Source organism: Stegostoma tigrinum, chromosome 10 (genome assembly GCF_030684315.1).
Source record: "Stegostoma tigrinum isolate sSteTig4 chromosome 10, sSteTig4.hap1, whole genome shotgun sequence".
NCBI classification, from domain to species: domain Eukaryota; kingdom Metazoa; phylum Chordata; class Chondrichthyes; order Orectolobiformes; family Stegostomatidae; genus Stegostoma; species Stegostoma tigrinum.
The window spans coordinates 80944139-80971550 of NC_081363.1; the positions used below are offsets into that span (position 1 = coordinate 80944139).

Genomic DNA, 27412 nt, shown 5'->3' on the forward strand with positions numbered 1-27412 from the left:
GGAACTGGTTGTTACATAGTGACTGGGAGAAGGAACTCTGGCTAATTCACTTATCCCCAAACCCTACACTATTCTTATCCCAACATCAGCCCAGAGACATTGAGAGCATCGTTATTCCCACGTCAGCTGATGACCAGCTAACTGAGCACAAGATTTAACCCTGGCACCTCTCCAGTCTGTACTGCTCAGTAGGGCATCAATAAAACAGATGTAGAGACTGACCTTCAATATTGAGGTGGAGGCCAGGGTTAAAGCACTGCGGTGTGTGACGCTGTATGATTCTTGTTGCTTAAGCGCTGAGGGAATTTGAAGCAGATTCAGGACAGTATCTAACGCAGATTCTGTTGTATGTGGCTCCAATATCTCAGACTCAAACTGACTTTAATAATTATTTGTCCAATCTAGATTAGCTATTCTGCAATGGATGTTGATGACATACGTACGGGAATCAGCTAAGAAGGGATTCTGAGCCCCAGAACAGAAACAGCTGATTTAAAAGTTTTTCTTTTAATGAACTTGTTCAGGCATGCTATGAAAAACCACTGGGTCAGGTGGGATTTGAACCTGGACCCTCCTGACTGTAGTTATTAATCCAATGGCAAGTCAGAAACAGAACTCTCTCACACATAACACACACACATATACATACACACAGTTAACAGTGATTCTCTAAATATACATATGTACACCCTTTGTAAATACAGGTCTATATGTCTAAACACTAACTCTCAAATCTGTACACATGCACCATGTGTACATATACTGTGTAAAAGCTGGCTCTAGGGTCTGTACACAGACCTTGTAAACACAGACTCTCAGGTCTGTGCTCACACAGTATGAACACTGATTCCCGGTTCTGTGTACATGCAAAGTGTGAACACTGACTCCTGGTTCTGTGTAAGTGCATAGTGTGAACATTGACTCCTGGTTCTCTGTACATGCACAGTGTGAACAATGACTTCCTGTTCTGTGTACACACACAGTGTGAACATTGACTCCTGGTTCTGTGTACATGAACAAGGTGAACAATGACTTCCTGTTCTGTGTACAGTGTGAATATTGATTCCCAGTTCTGAGTACAAGCACAATGCAAACAATGACTCCATGTTCTGTGTACACACACAGTGTGAACACTGACTCCCGGTTCCGTGTACATGTACAGAGTGAACATTGATTCCCAGTTCTGTGTACAAGCACAATGTGAACATTGACTCCTGGGTCTGTGTAAACACCGCCACAATACCTCCTGTTGTGAACGCTTTGTACAAAACTTCTGTGAGTAGAACTTCCCAAGGTTATGTACAATGCACAGCCAATTAAATTATACAACATACTTGTTTTAACATAACTTTTTATTGGCATGACTTGGCTGAAAACACTAGTCATGGTCTATCACCAAACCGTCATGCCAATTAGACACACTTTGCTGCATCCAAGGCATGACAAGTGGGAATCAGAGACAAGTTTGCGAGTATTATACCCTCTAGGCACCTGAGTAGAATAACAAGGAGCAGGGACAATGTGTTATCTTGGATTAGAGTTGCCAAATCCTGGAGTTGATCCTGGAAAATGATGATTGCTCCAAAGCTCCTCCTGTTCCATAATGTGTTTCTTAGATATGTGAGACTGAAGATGGGGCAAAAAAGCTAGTTTGATCAGACTGTGTTTGCGTAGGTGGAAGGTGGTGCAATAAAACGTCCAGGAGCAACCACTGAATCGCAGGCCAGGAGCAAAGCCCAAACTGTTCCTGGCCAGTATCACTCTTGACGTTGCTTGTTGCGATGGAGACACAGATATTGCTTCATGGCTTCCTGTTGTCTTCAGCAGCTCAAAGAGAGATTGAATCAACATTCCCTGCTCTTAAGGCCTGTTGTCAGGACTCAGTTCTACCTCATTTTCAGTAACTCATGTTGGAGAGCCCCTTGGTCCCTCTCTGTATTAAATTGCTCATTTGTGATAGAGGTGATTTTACAGCTGTAAAGGGGACACGCATGAAGTTCAAAAGGGTTGACGCTAATCCATTCTATATAAAATGTTGCTTGTCATTCTGGTCAGCCCTGCCCCTGAATCCAGGGGCCTGACAGAATTTTTTTGTACCATAGGAGATGCAGACAGAGTTGTCAGGGTTTGCCAGTTAACCCTGTGGTCCCGAAATAGGTTGCTCCCGGTTGTGTCGGCCCACACCCTCTTTCAAAAGGTTAATTCAAACTCGTTTAACTTATCTCACTGTGGAGATAGGACAATCAGCAATGCTGTTTCTAACTCTTCCTTCAAACATTGGATGCTGTCAATGTTTCCATCCCTGCCCACCACAACCCCTCCCCCACCTCTAAGTGTGTCTCCTCTACTACCCAGCTACCCAACAAGCATTGCCTCACCCTGTCTGATTCCTCAACCTCCCTATCCCTCACATCACCCCACCTGTTTGATCAAAATGAATACAGAGACCGCCCGCCACCCCATGTTATTCTATCATGAGCTTCTCAGAAATTGGCCCATCCTAAACTGCTATTTCCAGCGGGGATTACGGAACTGTGATCAGAAAGCTCTGGCTGGATAGTTTGCCCTCGGCAATCTTAAAGGCTGTGAAGCCACGTGTAGCAGCCCGATTGGTGCCCCTAGGCAGTCTGGGAATCCAGCCTGGGGCCTTCCAAATCTCAGTCATGGTGCATTTTCAGCTTTTAGGGTTCCTGTCTTGTTAGCGGTTGGTTTAAGCTGCACACCCTGACTCCAAATGATCTAAACCTTTGATAAAACTCAGCCGGATGATGGCCCTGAAGTCAGGTTATCAACAATTCTTCTCAGTTCTTTGGTGACGTCTCCTTGCTTTATTCCCTTCATTTTTTTATTTGACTGGGACGCACAGCTTTCAGTTTCCATACTCTGTGCCATCAGTCTACGTATTCCCAAACTAATAATTCAAGGGTTACGATGTCCAAGTCCGTAATGCCTTCCCGTTCCAAAATGCTTATCCGTTCACGGAACAGTCCCAGTCCCAACATCATCAGGAGAAGATTAACATTCCTTGGTCCATGCCATCAACAGGATAAACTCTATTTTGGGCTGACACGCAATCCTCGGTTGGTCAGGGCTTGGCCTGCGTTAAGCCAGGCAGATCCCAGTCTGAGCGGTAAGCAAATGAGGTCCGGACTCCAATTGGCTGGAGTCCGGGATCTGTCCCCTCAGTGGACGAACCAGACTGGCTGTCTTCACCTGGATAGGAGAGACAGAGAGAGGTGTTAAACTGGGTACTGAATTACCAATGCCATTGTATGGCTGCCAAATAATACAATTTCTGGAAATTCTCAAAGAAGCTTGCAACCATTCAGCCCAGGAATCGGTCACGCTAATTAAATCCTCATTGTGTACTGTGTTAGCTGATCTCTCTCTCAGACAATTCTGCACAATTCTGAACTGGAGTAAAAATGGCATGGAGACACTGGAAAAGGTGCAACAAGATTTACAAGGATGATACCCACACAAATAAGAGATTGTACCAATTGGGAAACCCAAAAGGGTTGAGAATTTTAAAGAAGGCTAAGGAACGGGCTGACTGAGGTCTTTAAAACTGTGAATGGGTTTAATATACAGTAAATGATTCCACTTATTGGGGAAACCTAAACTAAAGTCAAAAACATAAGACAGTCACTAATAAATCCAATATGGAATTCAGGAGGAACTTCTGTATGCAGAATGTTAGAACTCATTCCTAGAGTAGTTGAGGTGAATAGCAAAGATGCATTTTAATGGAATCTGGAGAAGCATTAAGTGAAGTAGGATGGGAAGAGACCCATACTGAACATAAATACTGCATAAATAATGGTCTGTTTCTATGCTATGCATTTTGTGTAACCTTAGTGAAGGTGCTTCAATCAGCCCCATCGTCCTAAAGGGGAGTTGTATAGAGGCCAGAATGTATCAAAAACTGATAGAGGTTTCCACCCTGACCACAATCCAGTCTCCCTAATGCAGTACTTCTCCAGATTCTATTTAAATGCATCCTTACCATTCAACTCAACTACTCCAGTAATGACTTCCATATTCTGCTGAATTCCATATTGGATTTATTAGTGTCTGTCTTATGTTTATGACTTTAGTTTAGACTTCCCCAATAAGTGGAGTCATTTACTGTACATCACCCCTATCAAACCTATTCATAATTTTAAAGACCTCAGTCAGCCCACTTTCTAGAAGTTTAACCTTTTCGGACTCTAACTGGTATAATCTGTTAGTGTGTGTGCATGCATGTCTTTTTACAATTATTTTCCCCTCAAATAGTCATAGTGATGCACAGCGTGGAAACAGACCCTTCAGCCCAACTTGTCTGTGCTGACCAGATATCCTAAAAATATAGTCCAATTTGCCAGCATTTGGCCCATATCCCGCTAAATCCTTCCTATTCAATGCACCCATCCAGATGCCTTTTAAATCACTGTACTTGTACCAGCCTCTACCACCTCCTCTGGCAGCTCATTCCATACACACACCACCCTCTGCGTGAAAAAGTTGCTCCTTAGGACCCTTTTAAACCTTTCCCTTGTCACCTTAAATCTATGCTCTCTAGTTTCAGACTCCCCTAACCTGGGAAAAAGATCCAAATCCCAAATCCCAAGACACAAAAGCGCAAATCAATTGCACACGTCACAGATATATTAAGTGTACAATAATCAAACATACACTAAAAACAGTGCTTACGACAAAACCATAAGAACTTTAGCTGAAGAATCCAAAACATTTACAATTTCAAACTCAGCATACAACTTGATCACCTTAATTAAAATACCCTGCTTTTCTGTTCCAAGATCTACTTTCTTCAGACATCTTTAGTTCTGACAATTTGCATGTTTCTAAGCTGCATCATTATGTTGAGAAGTGTCTTTCATTATATGTCATTCATTGGATACTGGGATAAGAAGGAAGCTGTACAGCTCCCTGGAGGTGTCCCACCACATAGTGGTTAGCACTGCTGCTTCACAGCGCCAGGGACCCGAGTTCAATTTCACCCGCAGGTGACCATTTCATGGGGGTTTACACATTCTCCTAGTGTCTGCGTGGGTTTCCTCCAGGTGCTCCAGTTTCCTCCCACAGCCCAAAGATGTGCGGGCTAGGTGGATTGGTCATGCTAAATTGCCCATAGTTGAGTGCTATCAGGGGATGGGTTTGGGTGGGTGCTCTGAGGGTTGGTATCGACTTGCTGGACCGAAGAGCCTGTTTCCAAACTGGAGGGATTCTATAATTGGATCTATGATTTAATTAGCTCATGGATATCTGTATCACGACCCCATTTTCTACTTCACATCTGTAATCATGAATTCATCTGTCCGGTGAAAATCTATTCAACTTAACTAAATGTTCAAATAAAAGCAAAGAACTGGAGGTGCTGGAGATCTGAAGTAGAAACAGCAAAAGCTGGCGAAAGTCTTCAGGTCAGGTTGTATCTGTGGTGAGAGAAATAGAACTAATGATTTGAGTCAAATCTGGCTCCCTGAAGAATCATACTGGACAAAAACACCCCCTCGACCATCACCCTCTGCTTCCTGCCCCTCAGCCAATTCTGCATCCAATTTCCTTGGATCCCCCAAGCTCTTACCTTTGCTTTCGGTTTCCCATGTGGGACCTTACCAAATGCCTTGATGATGTCCAAGTGAACCATGTCAAAGCCTCATCTACACATCTGGTTTTCTCTTTGAAAAATTCGATCAAATTGGTCAAACCTGACCTCCCATTCACAAACCATGCTGACTGATCTTGGTTGATTCCAGACATATTAATTCTGTCCCTCAGAATTGCTTCCAATGCTTTGCTCACCCTGAGATTAGAATGACTGGCCTGTAGTTTCCTGGTTTATCTTGATTGCTCCCACCTTGAATAACTGTTACCAGCACTTTCTGCTTTTGTTTCTGAAATCTTCAATTGTCCCCCAGCCTCTACAACTTTTTTTTTTGCGGGGGTGGGGGAGGATTCCAGATTTCCACTCCACTTTGTCTGAAGGACTGTCTGCTGACATCAACTCTGACTGGCCTTGGTCTAACTTTAAGACTGTGCTCTTTCACTCCTTAATCCACACCAGAGGGAAATTGCTTTATTCCGTCCACCTCCAATACTCTTTTAATGAATTCAACACCGACCTAATGAGATTCCGTCCTTGCAACTCCAAATTTTATGGCATAACATTTCGTGCTGATCTCTAGCTGCCTCTTGAGAAGGTGTTGGTGAGCTACCTTCTCCAACCGCTGCAGTCCATTTGCTGGAGGTTGACTGACACCTTTTGGGACCCAGCGACTGTGGAGAAATGGTGATAAATTTCTAAGTCAAGATGGTGAGTGGCTTGGAGGGGAACTTGAAGGTGGTGGTGCTCCTTAGGATGATTGTGGGTTTGAAAGGTGCTGGTCTGAGGATCTTGGCTGAATTTCTGCAGTGCATCTTGTAGATAGTACACACTGCAACTGAGGGTCAGTGGTGGAGGGAGTGGATGCTTGTGGATGTGGTGACGTTGTGATGAAAAGTCACAGACCTGAAGAATTCTCTCCCTCTCTCTTTGCAGATGCTGATGGTCCTGCTGAGGTTTCCCAGCATTTTTTCTGTTTTAATTTAACCTTCAAATCACCTTCGTCTTAAACTCTCCTTACTTGACTTCAACAATCAGACAAGCTGACTTTCCAACTCCATACTGTTGCATTTCTCAAGCAGGTGTTTATCTTACGTAAAGTTTTAAGGCCTCTCCTCTAATGAAATAAATCTTACTTTCTTGCTTTGGTAGGAAACAAGTGAAGGCCTGTCCTGTGCTTGCAAATAAAGTTAATAACTTTTTCCTACCTGTGTCACCTATTAACCTTTGTCATTCAGCAGTTGGTTACAAATTTAGAATTTCAGTAGATTTTTAACTGTTTTAAAATGGCATAAATTTAAGAATCAACTACTTAACCAGGCAAGATCAGAAGTTAACACTAATATAAGGGAACAAAATCATTGGCAGCATTGCACAAACTTACTTAGAACACCACAGAATAAGATCATTTCAACCAACAAGTTTTTGTCCTATGGCAAGTTCTCTTCCAACCTTGTTTCATCAAACTTCATCTGTCAAAATGATGCAGTGAGTTCCGATGTTGTTCATTGATGTAAAGTGTTAACTTTATTTCTGTCTCTGTGGTTGCTGCCAGGCCTGCTCAGTGTGTCAGTGCTTTCTGTTTTTAGTGTATTAATATAACGCATTCGCAGTCTCTCGACGCTCCAATGCATTTTTCAGCTGAAGAAGCACTTTGGAAAAATGGCCATTGAAATCAGTCTGATCAACCCACTCCCCACGATACCATGGACGAGTCTGCTCACATCTTGACCAAGATGCTGGGAGATTGACGCTTGGAAGTGGGATCCCTGACTGATTTACTCTGTGGCACTTTCCCAGGACTTGGAGGTAATTTTAATCCATAATAATGTGCAAATCTGACTCTCAGTAAATCAGACTAAACCTCAACAGCTGACCAGGCACTATGACTAAAGGCCCAGGGTAAGCCTGGAGTCAAATAAAGTGACCGTTTTAGGCAAGCACTTTAGAATTAAGCGCAAGAGAAAATAATCAGCGAGTCAGGATTCAACTGTGTCTGAGGAGTTGTTTTGGGCGAATTAAAATAAAAAAATATTCATTTGTGGGATGAGGGTGTCACTAGCTGGGCCAGCAGTTATTGCCTGTCCCTAGTTGCCCTTGAGAAGATGGTGGTGAGCTGTTTTCTTGAACCGCTGCAGTTCATTAACCTAATAAACTTGCTTATTCACAACCTCATGATATTCCAGTACATTTCATAATCAAAGAAGTACTTTCAAACAAAATACACAAGAGGAGGGTCACTGGACTCAAAACGTTAACTCTGCTTTCTCTCGACAGATGCTGACAGACTTGCTGAGTTTCTCTAGGATTTATTTAAATACTTTCAAAGCGTGGTCACTTACGTTGCCAATTTGCATGTTGCATGCTCCTATAAATGGCAATGTGATTGTGACTGGACAGTCCATTCAGTGATGTTAGTTTAGGGAAAAATATAAAATATGTTCCTTCTACACTGCCCCACTAATCGATATAATTATGGCTGGATGTGAGTTTGCTCGCTGAGCTGGAAGGTTAGTTTTCAGACGTTCCGTCACCATTCTAGGTAACATCATCAGTGAGCCTCTGACGAAGCGCTGGTGTTATGTCCCGCTTTCTATTTATCTGTTTAGGTTTCCTTGGGTTGGTGATGTCATTTCCTGCGTTGGTGATGTCATTTCCTGTTCTTTATCTCAGGGGGTGGTAGATTGGCTCCAAATCAATGTGTTTGTTGATGGAGTTCCGGTTGGAATGCCATGCCTCTAGGAATTCTCGTGCGTGTCTCTGTTTGGCTTGTCCTAGGATGGATGTGTTGTCCCAATCAAAGCGGTGTCCTTCCTCATCTGTATGTAAGGATACGAGTGATAGTGGGTCATGTCGTTTTGTGGCTAGTTGATGTTCATGTATCCTGGTGGCTAGTTTTCTGCCAGTTTGTCCAATGTAGTGTTTGTCACAGTTCTTGCAAGGTATTTTGTAGATGACGTTCGTTTTGCTTGTTGTCTGTATAGGGTCTTTTAAGTTCATTAGCTGCTGTTTTAGTGTGTTGGTGGGTTTGTGGGCTACCCTGATGCCAAGGGGTCCGAGTAGTCTGGCAGTCATTTCGGAAATGTCATTGATGTAGGGGAGAGTGGTTATGGTTTCTGGGCCCGTTTTGTCTGTTTGTTTGGGTTTATTGCTGAGGAATCGGCGGACTGTGTTCATTGGGTACCCATTCTTTTTGAATACGCTGTATAGGTGATTTTCTTCTGCTCTTCGTAGTTCCTCTGTGCTGCAGTGTGTGGTGGCTCGTTGGAATAATGTTCTAATGCAGCTTCGTTTGTGGGTGTTGGGATGGTTGCTCCTGTAGTTCAGTATTTGGTCCGTATGTGTTGTTTTCCTGTAGACGCTGGTTTGAAGTTCCCCATTGGCTGTTCGCTCTACTGTGACATCTAGGAATGGCAATTTGTTGTTGTTTTCCTCCTCTTTTGTGAATGTTATGCCAGTAAGGGTATTATTGATGGTCTTGAAGGTTTCCTCTAATTTGTTTTATTTAGTGATGACAAAGGTGTCGTCCACATAGCGGACCCAAAGTTTGGGTTGGATGATTGGCAGAGCTGTTTGTTCAAGTCTCTGCATTACTGCCTCTGCTAAGAACCCTGATATCAGAGATCCCAAATCTACCATCCTCTGAGAAAAAGAACAGAAAATGACGTCACCAATGCAGGAAATGACATTACCAATCCAAGGAAACCTAACCAGATAAATAGAAAGCGGGACATAACACCAGTGTTTCGTCGGAGGCTCAATGATGATGTTACCTAGAATGGTGACGAAACGTCTGAAAACTAACCTTCCAGCTCAGCGAGCAAACTCACATCCAGAACCTCAACCTGAGCTACAAATCTTCTCAAAACTCGATAATTATGGCTAATATTTGACCTAATTCCACCTTCCTGCCTGATACCCATATTCTTTGATTCCTCCGAAATCCACTTACTCTCTTGGTCTTTCATACATTCAGTACCAGTGAATCATAGAATCCCCAGAACATGGAAGCAGGCCATTTCACTCATCAAGTTCACGTCGACCCTCTGAACAGCATCTCACCCAGACCCACCCCTTACTACCCTATCCCTGTAACTCTGCATTCACCACCCTAATCCACTTAGCCTGCACATCCCTGGATACTGTGGGTAATTTAGCATGGCCAATCCACCTAACTTGCACACCTTTGGACTGTGAGACGAAACCAGAGCACCGGGAGACAACCCACACAGACACAACGAGAACATACAAACTCCACACAGTTGCCTGTAGGTGGAATCAAACCCGGGTCCCTGGAGCTGCAAGGCAGCAGTACTAACATCAGAGCCACCATGCCTGTTTTGGGGACAACTCTCTGCAATATTATCTAAACAGCAACAGATTGGGAGAGAGAATGTGTAATGAGGCCTGACTGTGCTTGTACACCAATCACTAGAAATAACTGCGGGTACAGCAGGTGGTGAAGAAGGCAAATTGTATTATCCTTCATAGTGACAGCATTTGAGTATCGGAACAGGGATGGCTTGCTGTAATTGTACAGGACCTTGGAAAGACCACACCTAGAATATTGTGTGTAGTTTTGGTCTTTGTATCGGAGAAAGAAAGTTTTGGCTATGGAGGGAATTCAACGAAGATTTACCAAATCGATTCTTGGGATGGCAAGACACACATGAAGAGAGACTGGATCAGTTAAGCCTATATTCAATTGGGCTTAGAAGAATGAGGAAATCTCATAGAAATCTAACGGGACAAGACAGAGTAAATGCAGGAAGGATGTTCCCGATGACAGGGGAGTCCAGAACCAGGGGTCATAGTCCAAGGATATGGGGTAGGCCGTTTAGGACTGAGCTGAGGAGAAATTTCTACACCCAGAGGGTGGGTGAGCCTGTGGGATTTTCTGTCACAGAAAGTAGTTGGGACCAACTCATTGAGTGTTTTCAAGAAGGAATTGGATCTAGTTCTGAGGACTAAAGAGGTTAAGAGAATGGGGAGAATGTAGGAACAGGGTATTGAGTTGGATGAACAGCCCTTGATTATATTGAATAGTGGAACAGGCTCAAAGAGACAAATGGCCTATTCCTGCTCCTATTTTTCTATGCTTTCATTATTCTTTTAATAGTATGATGAGATCTTCTATATCTACCTGTGAGGTCTGACTGTCTTCCTTTCCCATCCAAAAGACAGCACCTCTAACTGTACCCACAAACTCAGTACTGCACTGGAGTATCACCTTAGATTTCTGTGCTCATGTTTCAAGAGTGGAACTTGTACTTATGACCTTCAGGTTCAGAGGTGACATTCCCACCAACTGAACCACAGTTGATGAGCATTGGTAACCAGAGGGGCTAAGATATTGTGGGTTATGAAAAAGTGAGCATCTAGAAAAAAAACCCATTCAGACTGCAAACCACAACGTAAACCAAGCTAATGATAAAAAGTGCACCTCATCCAGTAGCTGAGAACTATCTCTTGCACTTCACTGTGTGCTTTACAAACTATTAAGTGCGCTTGTCGTTTTGTAAGTCAATGTGACCGCCACTTTTTGATACAGCAAGGCCCCACAAACAGTAATGATATGCTTGCATTCAGTGTGTCATTGACAGTCCATGTGCAGCACAGTATAATGCAAGTGCCTGCTCATTCACATTAATCTAGATGTCAACTAGACCCAGAGATAGAAGCCAAATTGAAGGATTGAGAACTACAGATCTGAATGGGATAGGCCACACGAATTAAACTGTGCAGTGTGCTACAGACAGCCATCTGAGCGTCCCACAGGCAGAGAAAGCATTGGGTTCTGTGTGACTGATACAGACAGAGACAGCACGGAGCTCTGTCTGAATGACCCAGACAAACAGTGTAGACTCTGTCTAATAGTTTCCACCCAAGTGTCCAAAGTGCAGTATAAAATGGTAAGAAACATGTGACCTGTTGCCTGCATCTACGTCCTGCTTTCCCAGGTAACAAACTGATACCTACCGTATAAATCACATGACAAAGGAAGCAGTTTGATGGCAGGTTAGACGAACAGTGAAACCACAGTGACAGTTTGCATTTGACAGGCTTTCTAGGTACAAACATTCATCAAACACCCAATAAGTTCAATGAGACCCTCTTGAGTTTTGCATTTCCACCTTCTCTCTCATGGGTTGTTTGATCGCTAGTTACCAGGGCTTGGGGATGGTGGGTGTTTGGAGGTTAACACTTATTTCAAGGTATTCAGTACTTGGTTGAGGGGGCACCTGGCATCGGGATGAGAAGGGGTTCAGTGAGTACCACACCTCTGCCGCTAATGCCCATATAGTATCTTTTCCGTCAACCTTCCTCCCAACCTCATCCACCGATAGCCTGAGTCCTGGGCTTCAGGTGGGTGTCCTTTTGCCCTCTCAATTGTGTTTTCATTCAAAGGAGATGCTAGCTCCTGACTGGCCATCAACTCTCAATGGATGGGACCTCTGCCCCCAGGGTCCAGATGGCAGGTCCTGGTGACCTGTAGAGTGCCTGATTGGTACAGGTAGTTCTGCTGTAACACCTGTTTCGTGAACATGAGTTGGCTGTAATGCGATTGATGATTAGTGGATACTGTTTGGATAATGCAAACTTTCTGCTGTGCACGTATGGCAACTTTCTACGGCGATTTTCCTATAACACAATTTTCTATGGACATTATCTACAGCGTGATTTCCTGTAGTGCAAGATCACACAAGATTGCAACTATTGCGCTATAATAGAACTAACTACCTGTACACAGTAAGTAGGTCTTCCTGGAGAGGTGACGAGGGGCTATGGCCGACTCTTACTGGTCAAAAGCCACTGCTGGCACAAAATTATGCCTTATGTGTTGAGAGAATAATCTTGCGCACTGGGGATCGCTATAGACTGGATCCTATCCTGGGACAACCATGCGGCAGGAGTCCATGTTTAATGATTTGGAATGGCAACTACCTCTAATCCTCACCATTGAGGCCAGCACCATCTGTACGATATCGTAGGAAATATGAAAAAAAATTACATTTAATAGGGCTTATGACCTGAGGATATTCCAATGCGGTTTATAAACGTTGAACAAAGTGCAGTAGATGTTGCAATATATGAATCATAACAGACTTCCGCAAACAGACAATATAATAAATGGCCAGGTGACCTGTTTTAGAGAGATTGTTTATAAGATAAATACTAACCATAGCACTGGGAAAATGTATTAAAATGGTGTATTACTGAAAATACTCCGATGAAATTCCACTGAAGTTTAGTGTGGGGATGATGGAACGCCAGTGAGATTTGGTGCGTGGGTGATGAACACCAGTGAGGTCTGGGAATTGATTCTGTGGCCTAGGTTGCCAACGTGATCGAATGGAAGTCCAGTCCATACATATGCATAGCATTTTGTTGAAATTCTCATGCTGTCCAGGGTCAGCATATGACCATGTCACCAGATAAAATGTAAGTCTCTATTGAATGTCTCAGCAAAGGCCTGGAAGCTGCCAAATCTGTTACACATGGTGCATAAGTCATTGTGCAGATGTTGCATAATTATTTAATGACTGGTCTCCAGGAATGTGAATGTTCAATTTTCAATCAATCCCTTATCTGTCCTCTGAATTAATTAAGTGTTTACTGAGTGCTATTCATAGCTTTAAAAGTCAATTAACATAAGAGCCTCAAATTTTGTTTGCGACCAATGTTAAAAGCATGACCTCATATTTGGACACAATCCCAAATGGTATTTAAGCTTTGTTGGAAGAAGCAAGAACTCTGTACATTAATAGTGACTAAGTCTTGCTTTGCTGAAGAAGCAGATAGCTTGTACATTTAGCCCAGCTAACCCTTACCTTGTTGGAAAAACAGTGACTCGTCAGTTACAAAGTGAGTAACCCTTACTCTGCTGGAGAGACAGGGGGTCTACAGTTGCATGCTGAGTAACCCTTACCCTGCTGGAGACAAAGACTGTATAGCTATACAGTGAGTAACCTCTAGCCTACTAGTTGCTGGAGAAACAGCAATTGTATAGTAACACAATGATAATTCCTTACCCTGCTGGGTAGGGACTCTATAGTTACACATGGAATGACCCTTACCATGGTGGATAAACAGGGATGCTACAGTCACACAGATAACCCATAATCAACTCTGAGAGTGAAAGAAAATAACTCAAAGACTTTGAAAATAAAGTCTTCTAATACAGCAAAGCCCTAGGTCCAACTGACCAGTAACTGAATTGAAGATCCTCTATCACTCTGTGATCAACAATGTGATATAATCACCAAAATCCTCTTTCCACCTTTGTGGTTTGCACACTCGAGCCACAAATGTGTCTGTTTTTGTTATGTAAACTGTGATATTTCTGCTCAGCTATTTGTACTATTTATGAATAAATGTGTGCACGTTCAGTTTCAAGGAGATATAGTTTAAGTTTGTATAGCGGTAGTAGTTAATAATTAGTTGGTTTATTGACAGTAAATGGGCTTTTTCTTTGTTTATTGATGAACCTGGTATGGGTTTCCTTTATCCTAGGTAGAAGTCAAAGTTGGGAAAATTACATAACATGTAGGTGGGTGTGTGGCAACAGTTCCAGCGAACCTGGGATAGTGAGGCGTGTGCAGGATTATATAGGAAAAGAGCAGGGAATCAAGTACAGAAAGTACAGGGGGGTATTTACAAACCAAAGGTGTTTTTAAGTATACCAGGCAAGATGATGGCCAGGGAGAGACTAAGGCTCATTAAGGACAAAAGTGGTAATTTGTTTGTGTGTGGTACCAAAAGACATAGGTAAGGTTTTAAATGAGTACATTGTGTCTGTATTCACTGTAGGGAAAGATGATGTGGACATTGAAATCAGGTAGGAGGACTGTTATCTATTTGGGCAAACTTGTGCTGAGAGGGAGAAGATATTAGTAGTTACAGCTGACATAAAGTTGAATAATTTCCCAAGTCCAGATGAAATGATTTTGTTGCTGCTGGGAGAGATAACGGAGGGAGATTGCAGGGATTCTAACAATAATTTTCAAATTCTGTCTGGCCACAGGAGAGATGCCAGATAACTGGAAGACAGCTAACGTAGCACCATCTTTCAAGAAGGATGGTAGGGCCAAACCAGTGAATTATAAGCCAAAAGGATAAACAACAATTATGGGGAAACTTTTGGGGAAAAAATACTCATGGACAGAATTTCTTTCTACTTGGAGAGACAAGTATTAATTATGAAAGGTTAGCCAGTTTTGTCAAATGAGATCACGTCTCACAAATTTGGCTGAATTTTTTAAAGTGGGTAACTAAGTGTGTAGATGGGGGTTGGGCAGTTGATGTAGTCTACATAGCCTACATCAAGGCTTTAGACACAGTGTCACATGGCAGATGGTCAAGAAAGTAACATCCCAAGGGATTCAGGACAATTTGGCAAATCGGATCCAAAATTTGCTTAGCAACAGGAAGTATACAGTGATGATTGAAGAGTATTTCTGTAACTGAAAGGCTGTGTACAGTGGTGTATCACAAGGTTTAGTGCTGGATCCCTTGCTGTTTGTAGTGTACATTAATGATCTAGACATGAATATAGAAGGTTTGCTCAGTAAGTTTGCAGATGGCAGAAAAAAATGCAATTTAGTAAATACCACGGTGGAAAGCCTGAAACTTCAGGATGATATGGACAGACTGGTTTGATGGGGACAACAGTGGCAGAAAGAATTTAATCCTGAAAGGTGTGAGGTTTGTATTTTGGGAGGACTAACAAGGCAAGGGAATATACAACTAATGGTAGGGGTTTGGAAATACTGAGGATCAGAAGGACCTTGGTGGGCATGTCCTTAGATCCTTGAAGGCAACAGGGCAGGTGGATATGGTGGTCAAGGAATATTTGTCTTTATTAATTGAGGCTTTAAATATAACAGCAAGGTGGTATGATAAACAACAAAAACAGAAATTCATGGATAACCTCAGCAGGTCCAGCAGCATCTGTGGACAGAAATCATCAGAGTTAATGTCTCGGGGCGAGTGACCCTTCCTGAGAATATTTAGAAAAGGGCATTCAAGAGATCAGGGTCCAGGGTTCAGGGAACTGAAGGCACAGCCAACTTTGGTGAAATTTGGGAAAGCGTGGGTGCACAAGGTGCCATAATTGCGGGAGAAGTGGAGCGATCTCAGAGAGTAATAAGGCTGCAGGTAAGTACAGGTATAGAGAGGCATTGTGGTTGTGGGATCGAAGGAGGGCAGTTTGTGGTGGAAGGTGAAGAAGAGATTTGAAAAGAATGATAGATAGAATGATGGAATCCCTACACTGTGGAACCAGGCTGTTTGGCTCATTGGGTCCACATCGACCCTCTGAACAGCATCCCACCCCAGAACACCATCCTCCGCCTCCAAACTATTTCTGTAATTTTGTATTTCCTACGGCTAACCCACCCAGCCTGCACATCTCTGGGCACTATGGGCAATTTCGCAAGGCCAATCCACCTAGCCTGCACATCTTTGGACTGTGGGAGGAAGCCGGAGCACCCAGAGGAAACCCACGCAGGTACGGGGAGAATGTGCAAACTCCACACAGACAATTGCCCCAGAGTGGGACCAAACTGGGTCTCTGGTGCTGTGAGGCAGCTGTGTCAACTACTGAGCCACCGTGCACCCCCTGAAAGATGAGAACATGAACTCAAAGTGCTGCTGGACTGGGAGTCAATGTTCATGACTGAACATACTGCCCAGTCACGTTGCAAGAATGACCAACTGGTTGAGGAATCACTGGAACAGGACCATGGCAAGGAATCATTGCCTCCAGGAAAGAACATTGGCACAGGGGTGTGTGGGTGGGAAACTATTGACTTAAGTCATTTCAAAGCAGCAGCAGCAATGCTTCTTTTGGAAGTCATCATAAATTAAACTGACAGATTTTTGGTGATTGCCCAATTTGGGTCCTTTGACAGGAGCCAGATGCGTGACTAATGGTAACTTACTTCTGGCTTGCAATCCCCTGCTTCTTGTTTACACCTCTGGAAAAAAAAAGATTGTACAGCAATTTTTCAAAAGTCACTGAACGGTACGAGCCATAAATCCTGAACAGCTTGTATTTACCGTACCAGCAGCTTCAAAACTGCCCATTTCTGCTCCCTCAATCCCTGCACTTGGGCCCTTTACCTGCTTAGCTCTATAAACACACATGTTGACCAGACTTTCCCCACTCATTTTCTCTCCCTCTCTAAGCAATTGCAACCATTTTAACCCTCACAGTTGTCAGCTGGCCCTCAGATGGAGTCTGAGCCACTGTGGTGCTAAGCTTTATGAAGGCTTTAATGTGAACTGCAAGTTATTTTTAGCCAGGTCTTTAACTGTTGCACAGGTATTTTGAACAAAGCCGCCTTTACATCAAACAGAAAGATTTAGTAATGAATCATTTTCTCAGTCAGGGGGAATTGATCCACCTTTTTGAACAATTAAAACGCAGCACTCCAGAATAATCCAGAGAGTGAACACACAAAATGCTGCTCCTACTGTAAACTTGCTGTGCTAAGGACTAGGAAATTGCAGCTGTGTGTACACTCTGCAAGTGCTTACTTGAACCCTGCACCTAATTGTACTATGTCTTCATTGTTGCTCAGCCCATATCTTGGCATTCCCCCAGTTAACCAAGGCTGTAGTCAGTATGCAAGTGAATAGACGCTGCTTTGACAACACCTGAGAAGACTGACACAAACGGGGCCACATCAGATTGGCACCTCTGGACTTGATATCCATCACCTATGTACTGTGAGCTGTGCCATGTACTTTATATTGATATTGCACCTTTCAAATATTCATGATATCCCACAACGAATTACACAGGATCACATGGAATTTAATAGCACTGAAACAGGCTACTCAGCTCAACTTTCCTGTGTCTATGTTCAAATCACCATTCACCTCAACTTACCCAATCAACATGTTTTCTTTACCATTTACCTTAAGTACATATATAGCTTTCCCTTCTGTGTCTTTATTATAACCATTGCAAGTGTTCCACGTGATGGCATGTTTCACATTTTAATTACTCTCCAGGTAGTTTCTCCTGGTTTGCTTATTGGACTTATTTTTGAGTGCCTTACACAGTTTTCTCTCCCTATTTGTCTGTCTTTTCAATTTCTGAGCCTGCCTTTTCTTCTTTCTCAGTTTCCTTTTTTTAAAATTCTTTCTTTGGTACAAGCTTTGCTCAGGAACAATACTCAGCCTTGAATTGAGATCATCTGATTTCTTGAGGCCATTCCATTGTTTATGAATAATCAGTATCTGAACTCCAAAGCTGCAATACCTATGCCTATGATTAGCCTTCAAAGTAGCATGTTAACATGTTAACCATTGTTTTCTTAATACTGTCACCAGGGTTGAGTAGAATTCTAACTGACTAGCAGAATAACATAGCATTTTTTACAGGGACAATAGTTCAGTTTTTTGGTCATGCAGAATTTCAGGCGATTTCATGAGTAAAGCATAACTTGCTCACCCCTTCAGCTAAATGTCTACTTTCTACAAGTTTGTATTGTATTGTATTTATAGTTGTCTACTAGCTTTAAATGATATATGTGTTCTGATGTCTACATTTATGAGCCCCCTTTACAATTTCTCACCATTGGGAGGTTGCTCCAATTTATCTTTCTTGGGCTCCAAGTGCATGGTCTCACACTCCAACACGCTGAAATTCATCTTATGCTTTTTCCCCCACATAATTTACCTAACAACAACACCTCATTGCAACTTGCTGCACCTGGTTGTGTTACTTACAGTCCTTCACAAGCTACTGCCAAACGTGAATCTGCCAATTTCCATTCCTTTAAAAAAGTCTGGTGAAAAATTGGTGTGTCCCCAAACTGCCCCATTCAAAGTGGCACCATCTTCTGTTACCATCTTGTTTCAGACACTTTCACCCACTAACCATCCAATGTAAGGTCTGGTTTCAGAACCTACAGGACACTGCTGCTTTAATCCAGGAGTAGTCTCAGTGCTGCATGTTATATCCCCAGAAGTGATTCGCCTGCTGGTCTTCAATGTTATGGGTCAGAGCTGAAGAATGGCGACTTGGTAAGGAGCTCAGGGTTGATCACTATCTGTGGAATCAGGTGTCAGGGTTTTCACAAGAAAGGGGTCACACAGTGGCTAGGACTGCTGCCTCACAGCGCCAGGGGCCAGAGTTCGATCCCAGCTACGGGCGACTGTCTGTGCGGAGTTTGCACATTCTGCGTGGGTTTCCTCTGAGTGCTTAGGTTTCTTCCCACAGTCCAAAGATGGACTGGCCATGGGAAATGCAGAATTACAGAAATAGGGTCTGGGTGGGATGCTTTTCTGATGGATAGGCCAAATAGCCTGCTTCCACACTGTAGGGCTTCTAAAGGGAAAAGACTGCAAGGGGAAGAAAAAAGAACATGCTCATTCTCCAATCTATGGTCTTCACATTTTTGATTTGATTTATTATTGACGTGCCAAGATACAGTGAAAGGTATCATTTTGCATTCTATCCAGACAAATCATGCCTTATATAAGTATATTGGGGTAATAGAACTGAATGCAGAAAGTAGTGTTACAGTTACAGAGAAAGATCAACTCTAATATATGAGAAGCCTGTTCAAAGGTCTGATAACAGTCGGGAAGAATCTGTTGGTATGTGTTTTATCCGTAACACACCAAGACGTTATGACTTGCAATCTGATCAATCATTATTCACATCTACTAGCTATCCCCGGGCTGCAAACAGGTTCCATTCTATAGACCATTTGCAAGTCAATTTGCACGCAAGTCAGGATGCAGGACAACATAAAATAGCCACCTGTAAGTATAGGAAACATTCATCCATTGGACTTTAAAATTGCACACTGATATTGGATCGTTTTCGTAAGTATGAGTGTTCATAAGTCAGACATTTGAGATTGGGGATCCACTGTATATAGTTCACTTCAGCAGAAGTAAAACCCTTGCCAAACTTGAAGTGTGAATGTAAGCCAGGGAAGAGTAAGGCAAACAAATGGTCAACATCAACTTGTTGACCATCTCCACCACTCCCCCCGCAACATTACTCACCACCATCACCACCTTCAACCCCCATTCACTACCAAATGCCAGAACCAAAATTTCAGAAAAGCGTCCTTACTTATTCTTCTTTATGCTATTGGCCTGGCCCCTATCTAAAGCTACGTGGGGCATACAGACTATTGTTAAATGCAATATCATTCAGTGAGTGGAACAGACTGTTTGTGCGGTGACAATGGTTACCAGGTCTTTGCTAAGAAGCTCAAAGGAAAATAAACTTGGGTCGGTGCTGGGTTCGAGATATCATACTTGTTTATGTTGCTGGAATAAAGTCTAGGATCCAGCACAGGCTCTTTAGCCGCGGTGTTCCACTCTTACTGGTGTTGGTCTGTATCAGGTTTCGATATTGGTCTAGTTCGGTCCATGGTGTTGAGCTAGGAATAGTAAACGTGCGCCTGTACTGGTTATTCCCATGCTCAACTTTGTGCTTTCTCGATATTCTCCATATTCTGCACCCCCAACACCACTTATCTATGAAAGTACCAAGAATTTTATCTCATCTCTCTGGGACGGTTAATAAATTTTCCAATAACATTTCCAGTTATCTTGTGGCCGGCATGTTTTTTAGATTAAGTCCAAAGAGTGCCATCTGGAGAATACACGCAGGCTGGATTTCAAATGAATTTTTTTTCCTTTGCGCAAGCATTCTGTGTGACTCATACCCAATCCAGCCAGTAAAAGAGAGAGGGGTTTAAATCGACAGCTTTCACCAGCATGTGCTACTGCTGTCGAGCCAGGGCCACAGACACAGTTTTGTCCACCTCTGCAATGCGCTGAGGTTTGAGAGGAATACACAAATATCATCCATGTGTTGAAATTCGTCTATGAATACAAAATGCCCAAGCCCCACACTCAGTGAGCTGTAAGCACTCTCCTTCTTAAGTGCCCAGTGGCAACGAAAGTATCGGAGATAACAAGGTGTGGAGCTGGATGAACACAGAAGGCCAAGCAGCATCTTTGGAGCAGGAAAGCTGATGTTTAGGGCCTAGACCCTTCAGTTTGGTTATCTAGTTAATGGGAGTGGATGGCATGAAAGAGGGATTCTGCCTCTACCAGATGACCATCACTTTACAGGAAATATTTTCTCATGGTAGCTGTAATTTTTCTAAATCTGTTATCCTATCAGGTGCTGACCCATAGTGACAGTGGATTCCTGAGGCCTCTCATCCTATCAGATACTGACTCACAATGATCATGGATCCCTGAGGCCCTTTATTCTATTAGGCACTGACTCATGGTGACAGTAGACTCCTGAGATGTCTCACTCTATCAGATGCTGACTCACAGTGACAGTGGATCCCCTCAGCCTCTCATTCTATTGGACACCATTTCATGGGGACAATGGATTCATAGAACACAGAACATAGAAAAGTACAGCACAGTACAGGCCCTTCGGCCCACGATGTTGTGCCATGGAATAATCCTAATCCAAAAATAAAATAACCTAACCTACATTCCCCTCAATTCACTGCTGTCCATGTGCATGTCCAGCAGTCACTTAAATGTCACTAATGACTCTGCTTCCATGACTACCACTGGCAAAGTATTCCATGCGCTCACAACTCTCTGGGTGAAGAACCTCCCTGTGACGTCTCTTCTATACCTTCCTCCTAACACCATGAGACTTCTCATCCTATTGGGTGCAGACCGGTGACAGTGGATCTTTGAGCCCTCTCACTCTATTGGGTGCTAACTCTCAGTGTCAGTAGCTCTCTGAGGCCTCTCATCCTATCAGGCACTGACTCAGGTTGGCAATTGACACTCTCATGGAGTTACATGCACAGATCTCTTACCCTGTTATCCCACAGCTTGCTCATGTCATACCTTTAATCCTCTTGTCCCCTGCAAAATTGTTTCATACACACTGACATCCCAGTAGGTATTTTCCCAAGTGAGACAGACTGACCATACCGAATGCTGGCTTAGTTCCCTAATAGCAGAACTGATATAACAGCACTGTCTACTATTGGGCCTCATCACTTTTGCTATGTACTAGTTAGCTTCTTTCCTCCCGTATCCCTTTAAAACCTTCTTCCCTCCAACTTCATCTCCAACAAACGAGGAGCTCATCAACTTTAAGTCTTTCAATTTTTAAAATTTTTTTTATTCAACCTACTTTTTAGTCAACCTCTTCAGAGATGTTGTCATAAAGTTTACTTTTATCTGCTGTCACCTAGAAATTAGGAGCAGGATTTGGCCCCTCAAGCATGTTCCACCATAAAATTGAATCTTGGCCAACTTTTACCTCAATACAATTCTCCTGTACTATTTCCATACTTCCTGATGTCTTCAGTATCTAGAAATCAATTAATTTCTTTCCTGAACACACTCAATGACTTTGCCTCTGCCACCTCCTTCGTTGGAGAACTCCAAAGATTCACTATTGCCTGAGTTAAGCAGTTCATCTCAGCCTTAAATCACCTACCCATTATTCTTACATCACTGCTGTTTCCCTTCTTGAATGTCAATTAGATTTATTGTCACATGGACTCAAGCAAGCAGTGAAAAGTCACCACATTAGGGTGCCATTTTAGGTACAAGGCACCGAGGTACAAATTCTTAAGAATGAAGTCTTAGGGAAAGCAAATCAGAAAAGTGAAGAATTAAAATGTCCAGCAAGACTGATCATATGAATGAATTAGGAAAATAAAGAAATCAATAAGAATAACAGTCTTTCCAACCCAGTTCACACCTGCATGCAGTCTCCAGTAACTGAAAGAGAGTCCTCCCTCACACACTATGCCAAATCCTCTCCCAGGTTCAACACTTGGGACATTTTAAAATGTTAAGTTTGCTTTTGTTACAACTGTGTAATAATATTATAGTGTATCTTGTGAAAAAGGCTAACCTGACTTTTGGAAAGGATCACAGAATCTTACAAGATGGCTCCCAAAAGTCACATGACTGTCAGTCAAAAAGCAGGCCACTGATATGCTACCTTAGCATGAAAGGGATACAACTTCTATTCATCTGAAGGTGTGAGATAACAGGAGAATGGAATAACAGTACAGGAAATTCTAATGTAATCAGTTTTGCCTTGTGAGACAATGGTTCATCAAAGTTAACACATAAATGCTGGCTCGCCAGTGAGCAAACAACAATGACCATCACTTGAATAAAGAGAAAAAAAATCAGAGAGATGCCAGACAGAGAGAGGGCTCTCAAACACGGAGGTGGAACAAGACAAAGGTAGACTGATGCAGGATACAAACAGCCCGAACTGCTGTGCCATAAAAGTGAGATAAAATAAGCCTTCAGTGACTGCTCAGTCCCCCTGTACAGTCAATCTTCAACTGTTCAACTACAGGAGCCTTTGCTGAATTCTAATTTTAAGTTTTCAACTCCTTCACGTTGGAAAAAGAATTTTAAAGTAAGTAACAAGTCTGCAACGATATGAGACTGATCTAACTTTCACCTTTACAAACATCTCTTACCCATACCTATGTTTATTATTTGTATCTGAACTTCAGCAAATAACTATATCACTTTTTTCATTTAACTTTCAGGAACAATATAATAAAAATAACTTTTTATTTTTGTCCTTTGCTGCTGGTCACTTTTAAATTGAACACCTCAGAAACAAAGGTGACATTGAACAAAATTATCTTAGATTGGACTAGTCTGTGGCTCACCTGGTGTGAATGTGATAGCTCTATAAGTTGTTGCTGTATTCTAGGCATCATTTTTCCAGGGGTTTTTGGACTTCAATATGTGGATTAAATAGCAGCGACCCCCGTGCCCCATCCACCTAACAATCTCCAATATATGTACTTTCCAGCGACATTCCCCAGGTAAAACTTTCCTAGAGGTTGCCTTCAGACTCACCATCAAAGGCCAGTGGGCCAGAAATTCTGGGGGAGAAGGTGGTTGTTGAGGCAAGTCAGAGTCCACCAGGATGGAGATGCCCTGAGAGGCAAATATCTACATTAAACATAGTGGGGGCCAAAAGCCGTGAGGCCATTTGCAGCGGTGAATCCTGGAGAATCCATTGGATTGCTAGCACAGCCGTCTCCTTCTACGGCCCCCTTGTTGGCTTCAATGTCGCCTTCAATAGCCTGCCGCTGGGATACTGCCCCCATTGAAATAGTAGCCTCTGCATAAAGCTTGCTATAACGGAAGTCCGAAGATATTTAGGGTCCATGCACACAAATCACTAAAATTTATCAGTCAAACCGAGGACTGGATTATAAAGGGGAGGCTTTGCTACAGCTACACTAAGCCTGTGTTGGATTACATCTATACTACTGTTTACATTTTGGACACCTGACCTTAGAAAGCGTATAAGGGCTTTGAAACCGGGCTGTACTCTTTACAAAAGTATGTGTCCAGGACTTTGAGAGTTAGATTACAAAGAGAGAGAGGTGAAAGCACATTAAGCTGTACGTGTGTTCCTGGATTTTGAAAGGAATTGGTGGCATCATAAAGTCATACAGCACTAAATCAGATTCCTCGGTCCAATTCATCCATGCTGACCAGGTTTCCCAAAGTAAACCAGTTCCATTTGCCTGTATTTGGCCCATTTGTTGTCCACTAGTCTGGGATAGCTGGATATAACCTTAAAATGTGAGCGTATATGTATGTGCACAGGAGCTGTCAGACAATGAATGGAACCCTGAACCAAGCAGCAAATGCCAATTTTAATACCTCCTTATATCCTCCTTCTGCTAAGATCAGCCAGGGAACCAACTAAATGTCATCTTAGTTTCCATGATACATTGGGTTTACCAGTTAAACAACAACAGAGTGCTTCAGGTTGTGCTTTCAACAGAGAATACTTGCATACCTCAATATAACGTTCAGTCTTGATATTCTAACTTGCCTGTCCACTGAGTTTTCTTTCCCACGATTGAAAATTGCTGGAGTGGTTTTAAATTGAATTTGCTTGCAGGGCAGTGATGTGGTGCCAAGTGTCTCTCTTCAGATTCTGCCAAGTTGCAAATCGGACAAGGTCAGAATAGTGGCAGAATGATGGCTTACATTCTGAAGTTTGATTTGTTGACAATGAAAATTCTTTTCAAACCTTAGGAACCTTATTTAATGATGTCTCTACATCAGGGGACACTGCAGTCACTTGAAGAACAGAACAATGGCCTCCTTTGTTACAAATCAGACTCTTGTCGAAGGCACATTCAGATACATCCAGCACAGTGGTCAAAAAGCAGATTATCCACAGCAATGACAGATCTGGAACAATGATAGGCACCACCATTTAATGGAAGTCTTTTCTGTACAAACAAAGTAGGCCATTTAGCCTCTCAGGCCTCTCTGCCATTCAATGAGATCGTGACTGATCTGATTGTGACGTCAATTCCATGTGTTGGCCCACCCCTCACTACACTGTGATTCTGTACCTCGCTACATTTTGACTCCCTTGTTTGTTCAGTTGTTGGTCAACAAACATACTGGTTGGATCCTCTTCGAAGGTTGCCTGCATTTCTTTATTGGTTAATGTTTTATTAGAGACCAAAGACAAACAAACCTTGTAGGAAAACTATCCCGATCGATCAGTTTATCAGCAGCAGCAATTATTTATTGCTGGAAGCTATATCGTGAGATGGATGAATGGAACACTCAGTAGGGGCCCAACAGCAGAAAGCTCACAGTTTCAACTCAATTGTTATGCTGAGTTAGACATCTTAGCTCGGCTGATAGTTGAAGTGCAACAATGCTTTTCTTCACTTACAGGTGTATATCTCCAAAAGGAAACAGTGCCACTCCTGTCTTTGAGTGGAAGGCTGTGGGTTCTAGTGTCTCCTGGAGACTTGAATATGAAAAGCTAGGCTGGTATTTCAGTGCAGAGCTGAGGGAATGCTCAAGATCAGGGAGGCACCCTTCAGATGAGATGACAAATCAAGACCTGTTTTCCTTTTCAAAGTGGCCGCACTATTCTGCAGAAGAGCAGGAGTGCACTCTCTGGAAACCTGGCCAATGTTTATCCCTCAAACAGCATCGTTAATAAGAAGCAGATTATTTAGTTACATGCTTTGGGAGCCTGCGGTGTGTAACTTGGCTGCTGCATCTTCTACAGTAAAACAGTCACTACACCTCAAACACGTAATCACAGGATCACAGGACTGTTCCACTGAAACTGTTGGGAATGTTTTGAAGATTTTCTCGGTTAGGATTTGGAAATAAGCATCAGAATACTGATGATACCTCAAAATAAAAACTTCATTCAGAGAATACTCAAAGAATTTCTCTCCACTTCACCCAGTTTTAGCTCTACCAGCAACTAGTACTGAGACCAGAAACTTTCTTGACTACAAGAAAAGGCAGTGTATGCACATTGCCATCTAAGTTTCAGGCTGTGCGATTTTCCAGACTTGGGAAATATTTAAATGCAGCCTACAGATGTTTCCCTTCTATCTCAGATTCGCAAATAAAACTGGCAATGCAGGTTAACAAAGTCATAAAACATGCAAACAAAGCAGTGGAGGCCAAAGTTAAAAAATGGAGGAGTTATGTTAAACCTGTACAGAACCTTGTTTAGACCACACTTCGAACACTGTGCACAATTCTGGCCTCACAAACTGTGTTCTTCTCTCCAGGAAGGAGAAGACTGAGCAGTAATGTAAGAGAATTCTAACATTATGAAGGTGATGTGCCCCTTTGTGGAGGGAACAGTGTCCAAAGTAAGGAATTCAGAATAAATCTCTCTACCCGAGAATGGTGACCTCGGACTCGCTGCCACAAAGAGTAGCTGAAGCAAATACACAAATACATTTGTAAGAAAGCTGGAGAAGGGGGAGAAAATATGAGTGGGAAATGTTAATGGGCTAAGACAAAGCAGGGTCAAAAGTGACCTATGTGTAGCATAAACACCAGCACAGACCAGTTGAGCTGAATGGGTGGTAATCTGGCAAAGTGGATTGCCCACCCATTATAGAACATATGTGAATATCATTTTACTTGATTTTCCAAACTTAGCTTGCTGTTAGCACCATTTATTCTGCCCAGCTCTACCAAAACAGAGCCAACACAGATGTCAGAGCAGCTCACATTTGACTCCCTTCCAACGGCGAATATTTCTGGCTTACAAACCTTTAATAAAAATCAGAACTAGTGGTCTCAGCCAAAGCACTGATGTTTATTAAAGATTGTGTGACATTTGGAAATGATCTAGTGATATAATCATAATAGGTTGCTACATTGCCACAGAATAATAAACCCTTTCTGGACTGCAATGCCCTCTCTTTTATTATCTATCTGCCCCAAGGCCACCCTTCTTGCAACTGGACTGTCCCCTTCTGTCTCATACTGTCATTGAGCCATAGAGGTTTACAGCACGGAAACAGACCCTTCGGTCCAACTGATCTATGCCAAACAGGTTTCTCAAACTAAACTAGTCCCACTTGCCTGTTCCTGGCCCACATTGTCTAAACCTTTCCTATCCATGTACCTGTCCAAAAGTCTTTTAAACTTTGTAATTGTACCTACATTTACCACTTCCTCTGGCAGTTCATTCCACGTATGAACCACCCTCTGTGTGAAAAAGCTGCTCCTCAGGTCTCTTTTCAGTCTTTCTCCCTGCATCTCAAAATTAAGCCCTCTAGTTTTGAATGCCCCACCCTAGGGAAAAGACCGTTGCTATTCACCTTCTCAATGCCGCTCATGGCTTTATAAATATCTGTAATGTCACCTACTACCTCCTACATCCCAGTGAGAAACGTGTGAGTCTGTGTGTGTGTGGATGGGTGGGTAGGTGGGTGTATGGGAGTGGGTGTGGGGGTGTGTGGGTAGTGGGTGTATGGGAGTGGGTGTGGG

General features: G+C 42.7%; 1 protein-coding gene across 4 annotated transcripts in view; it reads right to left on the bottom strand.

The window, feature by feature from the left end:
- Positions 1–753: 753 nt before the first annotated feature.
- The window catches only part of rad51b (RAD51 paralog B), a 521470-nt gene continuing 494811 nt past the window's right edge, over positions 754–27412 (bottom strand). The window contains exon 9 of one of the 4 annotated variants that reach the window (XM_048538505.2): positions 754–3213. In XM_048538505.2, the coding sequence (XP_048394462.2) occupies positions 3086–3213 (128 nt within the window). In that variant the 3' untranslated portion in view covers positions 754–3085. The remainder of the gene's footprint in view (positions 3214–27412) is intronic. The other 3 variants (XM_048538503.2, XM_059649305.1, XM_048538504.2) reach the window with 3 other exon arrangements.